This window comes from Octopus bimaculoides, chromosome 6, assembly GCF_001194135.2.
Source record: "Octopus bimaculoides isolate UCB-OBI-ISO-001 chromosome 6, ASM119413v2, whole genome shotgun sequence".
Lineage (NCBI taxonomy): Eukaryota > Metazoa > Mollusca > Cephalopoda > Octopoda > Octopodidae > Octopus > Octopus bimaculoides.
The window spans coordinates 21,812,043-21,816,046 of record NC_068986.1 but is presented as its reverse complement, the minus strand read 5'-3'; the positions used below and the strand labels follow the sequence as shown (position 1 = coordinate 21,816,046).

General features: G+C 29.6%; 1 protein-coding gene across 3 annotated transcripts in view; it reads right to left on the bottom strand.

Annotated features, from left to right (window-relative positions):
* LOC106875138 (protein Njmu-R1) overlaps window positions 1-4,004 on the bottom strand; it is a 30,503-nt gene that overhangs the window by 16,512 nt on the left and 9,987 nt on the right. For 2 of the 3 annotated variants that reach the window (XM_052968633.1, XM_052968635.1), the window contains exon 6: window positions 435-464. The exons of the other annotated variant lie outside the window; for it this stretch is intronic. In XM_052968633.1, the coding sequence (XP_052824593.1) occupies window positions 435-464 (30 nt within the window). The remainder of the gene's footprint in view (window positions 1-434; window positions 465-4,004) is intronic. 3 annotated transcript variants of the gene reach the window in all.

Here is a 4,004-nt window from a genome sequence, read left to right as displayed (position 1 = left end):
TATATATTGAAATGTTTTAACTGAGGAAGATCTTATGTAATAGATGCATTTCCTATTATTTATTATGCATACCTGAAACGTACATATATATAGGAATGCATAATTTTATGCATACTTACACTGCTATACTTCATTCTATCTGTTTCAAAAAAGACTAATATATTTAATCTAATAAAAGCCCAATATGTTTACATGTAATGTCTATAATTTGGTAAATATACTATACATAATTCTTCAGTGTATATGTTGTTTGTTTGAAATCTTTTGTAATCTTTACAAATCAGGATGTAATAAGAGGACAAAGTTGCCAAGTTTAATGTATTAAACTGTAACTCTCTAAAATGAATGAGTGAGTGTTGGGCAGCTATAAGAAACAGCAGCTGCGACCAGGTGAACTACAGTGATTGTGAAGGAATAGCAAAATCATTCAGTACCTTGCTGTTTTTGTCTGTCACTTTGGTAATCTATTCATTGAAACATAGTTAATACACATTAATAAAAAAAAAAAAGAAAAGAAAAAAAACACACATCAAAGCAGTAAATAAGGATTTAAAGAAAAGAAAAAAAAATTAAATGGCAGTGCTATAAAGTTCATGGAAAGAAAATCAGCCAACATTGATTAAATTCTAGATTGCTATTGTTGAATATAAAAAAAAAAAGGAATAATTTCTAAATAATAAGCAATGGAAATTAACATAAATACATATTCCGATAGCATCAGATTAAATAGATATTTGCATTTTATCTTAACATTTTAAATTTCAGGAGTTAAATTTTTTATGTAAAAACTAAATTTCAGGAGTTGGAATATTAAATTTTAGAAAGCATAAATACATGAACATAAAGACCAAATTTCTGAAGCTTCCCATTTCTAATTTAATTTCTAATAATTTCTGATTTAAACATTGCCTATCTGATAGTAAAAACGAAACTAATGTCATAATATATTCTTAATAAAATCAATTAACTAATAAATTGCAACAAATTTTTGTTTAAATTGTAATAAATTATAGTAACAATATAATTTTGCCAATGGAAGAGATTTGTATAGGCAATTGGATCAATACTGGTATAATACAGATTATTTCATTGATTACAAAAAATTCCCTGCAGACAGGAGTCAGAAAAAAATATGATGATAACAATAATAATAATAATAATAATAAAGAAGTGCAAAAGACTGTTTTAACTGGTACATCACATTTATTGAGAAGACCATTGTTGCTGTGAGAGCGATTGCCTTCTTTTTTTTGTTTTTTCTACATAGTTTCGTTTGATTTTGTAAATGAATAAACTGATGTGCTTATTTTAATGGCCTATTGATGTAGAGAGTGAATTTCTTTGCCCTAGGTGTTAGGAAGGCACTCAGCAAGAAATGGAAACAAAATCGAAAAAAGAAAAACTCATAACAATAATAATCCTTTCTACTGAAGGCATAAGGCCTGAAGTTTCAGAGGAGGAGTAAGTCGATAACATTAATCCTAGAACTCAACTGGTACTTAATCTATCAACACCAACAGGATGAAAGGCAAAGTCAACCCTGGTGGCATTTGAACTCAGAACGTAAAGACAGATAAAATACTGCTATGCATTTCACCCAGTATGCTAATGATTCTGCCAGTTTGCCACCGTAATAATAATAATAGTAATAATAATAATCATACAACACAATCAGAACAGCATGATGCAATATGTAATAAATACAGATTGACTTTGCTTATTGAAATGAACAATATTTTAACAATGTTGTTCACTTCAATAAATAAAATCAATCTGTATTTTATTACATATTGCTATATGCTTTTTCTATTGTGTATTTGCCTTCAAGAAGAGTTACATCAATCTTGATAAATTGAAAATAAGTTGTATATGCTAGTTTTGAAATATTTTTAATCCTTTATTACCAACAAAGTCATCAAATTATGACAAGTTAATAAACTATATTTTTTAGTTTTGAATAACATAAATATAAGGAGTTTTTAGATACTTTTCCTAAGTCCAAAAGTAGAAACATGCAAACTTTATCCAGGTTTTGATGGTAACAATCTTAAGTAAAAATGCATGTTATTAATAAAAAAAGAAACTAGTTTTAATAAGTTAATGAATCTAGCTAGGTTTTTAGTTATTTGATGCAAGCAATCTTCTCTTATTAAAACTTTTGGCCAATCATTCTCAGTTGCCTAATTCTTTTCTCTCTCTCTCTCTCTCTCTCTCTCAATCATTATCGTTCTTGGGAAAAGAACAAACATTTTAGTTAATCTAATGTCTCATCACAATTTATTATTGCAATTTCTTGAACATTCTGATTAACCCTTTTACTGTGGAAATCAGATAAATCCACTGAAAATTTCATTGAAAATTAACTGCGAAAAACAGTTTTATATATAATGTATATAATGAACTTCTTGTATAGTGCTCGGGTACACAACTCAGAGAAAGTAGCCAAAAGTGCATGGACAGTACATAGAATAATGTACAGGAAGTGAACAGTGAATGAATCGTTTAATTCGATTCAAGTGATGTCTTCAAGAAACTCAATGAGATGGCCACAGCAGTTTGGGATAAATCCATATAATGAGGGTTGAATAAGGCTGTGAGAGTTCCAGAAATTCCAGAGTGTTACTCTGATAACGGGACTCCATCAGTTTGGCAATGCAGCTAATAAGACTGACTGGATGATAGTTGACAGGTGATGTGTGGTCACCCTTTTTGAACAGAGAAATGACACTGGCAATTTTCCACTGCTCTGGGGTAACATGGTTATTAAGACAGAATTGGAAGAATGAGAGCTGGTGCAAAAGAAAGAACCTGCCATGTTTGAGAAGCAGATAACACCATCAAGACTGAGAGCGGCATAGATGTATTTATACTTGAGGTGGCATCACAGCATTTCAGGAGACATGTCAAGTTTATTAAGGCAACATGACCTGACAGAAAACAACATTTATATTTCTAAGTGGATATTTAATATCATCATTGAAATAATGATGAAATTTAATTTAGTAGTTGAATAGTTAGATGAATTACAAGTGACTGAGCTGTAAGTGTTTTATGTGTTGACTAAATACAAAGAAGTAAACTAGAATTAACTTTGTTTTTTCTTCAGTTTCTTGAATTTAAATCTTAGATATTCATTAACTAAATATCTAAATTTAATTAAAAATCTATTCTAGTAAAATTTCAAAAGCTAAAGAGAACATTAATGATTTAGTTTATAGATTTACAGAAATATCAAAAACAGGCCAGCAATTTCAGGGGAGAGGGCTAGCCAACTATATCGACTCCGGTTCTCAGGTGGTACTTATTTTATTGACCCCCAAAAGGATGAAAGGCAAAGACAACCTTGGCAGAATTTGAACTCAGAATGTAAAGACAGACAAAATACTGCTAAGCATTTTGTCCGGCATGCTAACAATTTTGCCAGCTTGCTGCCTTACACTTAACATATATTTAACAATTCACTACTTTGCATTCAATTCATGAAAGTTTTGACTCCAGAACCAATGAAATATATATGTACCAGTATTATACTGGGGTTGATTCAATGAACTATACAGCCCTTCACCCCACCGCTACTAATGACAATTAGGCTAAATGAAAAGAAATCATTCCAGTGAATTTTTTTCTTTAAAAGAGACAGCCATATAACCATGTTCCTACAAATAATGAATCGACCACATAAAAAACATAATTTGAAAGAGCAAAAATGTATTCAGGTGGTCATTTTAAGATTAAATTAACTTCACAGTGAAATTAAAAGTCTGACGACAATACTGATGTTAGTTAATAATTATGTACACCCAACTGACAATAGATACTGAGAAAATGATATTGTTCTCCTATATGAATATACAAAATATCTATTTATCTATCGATATTAGTATCTATATCATGCTATATAAAATCAAGTTTTGACAACAATAACTAAACCTAAATAACAACAATCCAAACATACACACACACACACTATATATATATATATATATATATATATATATATATAT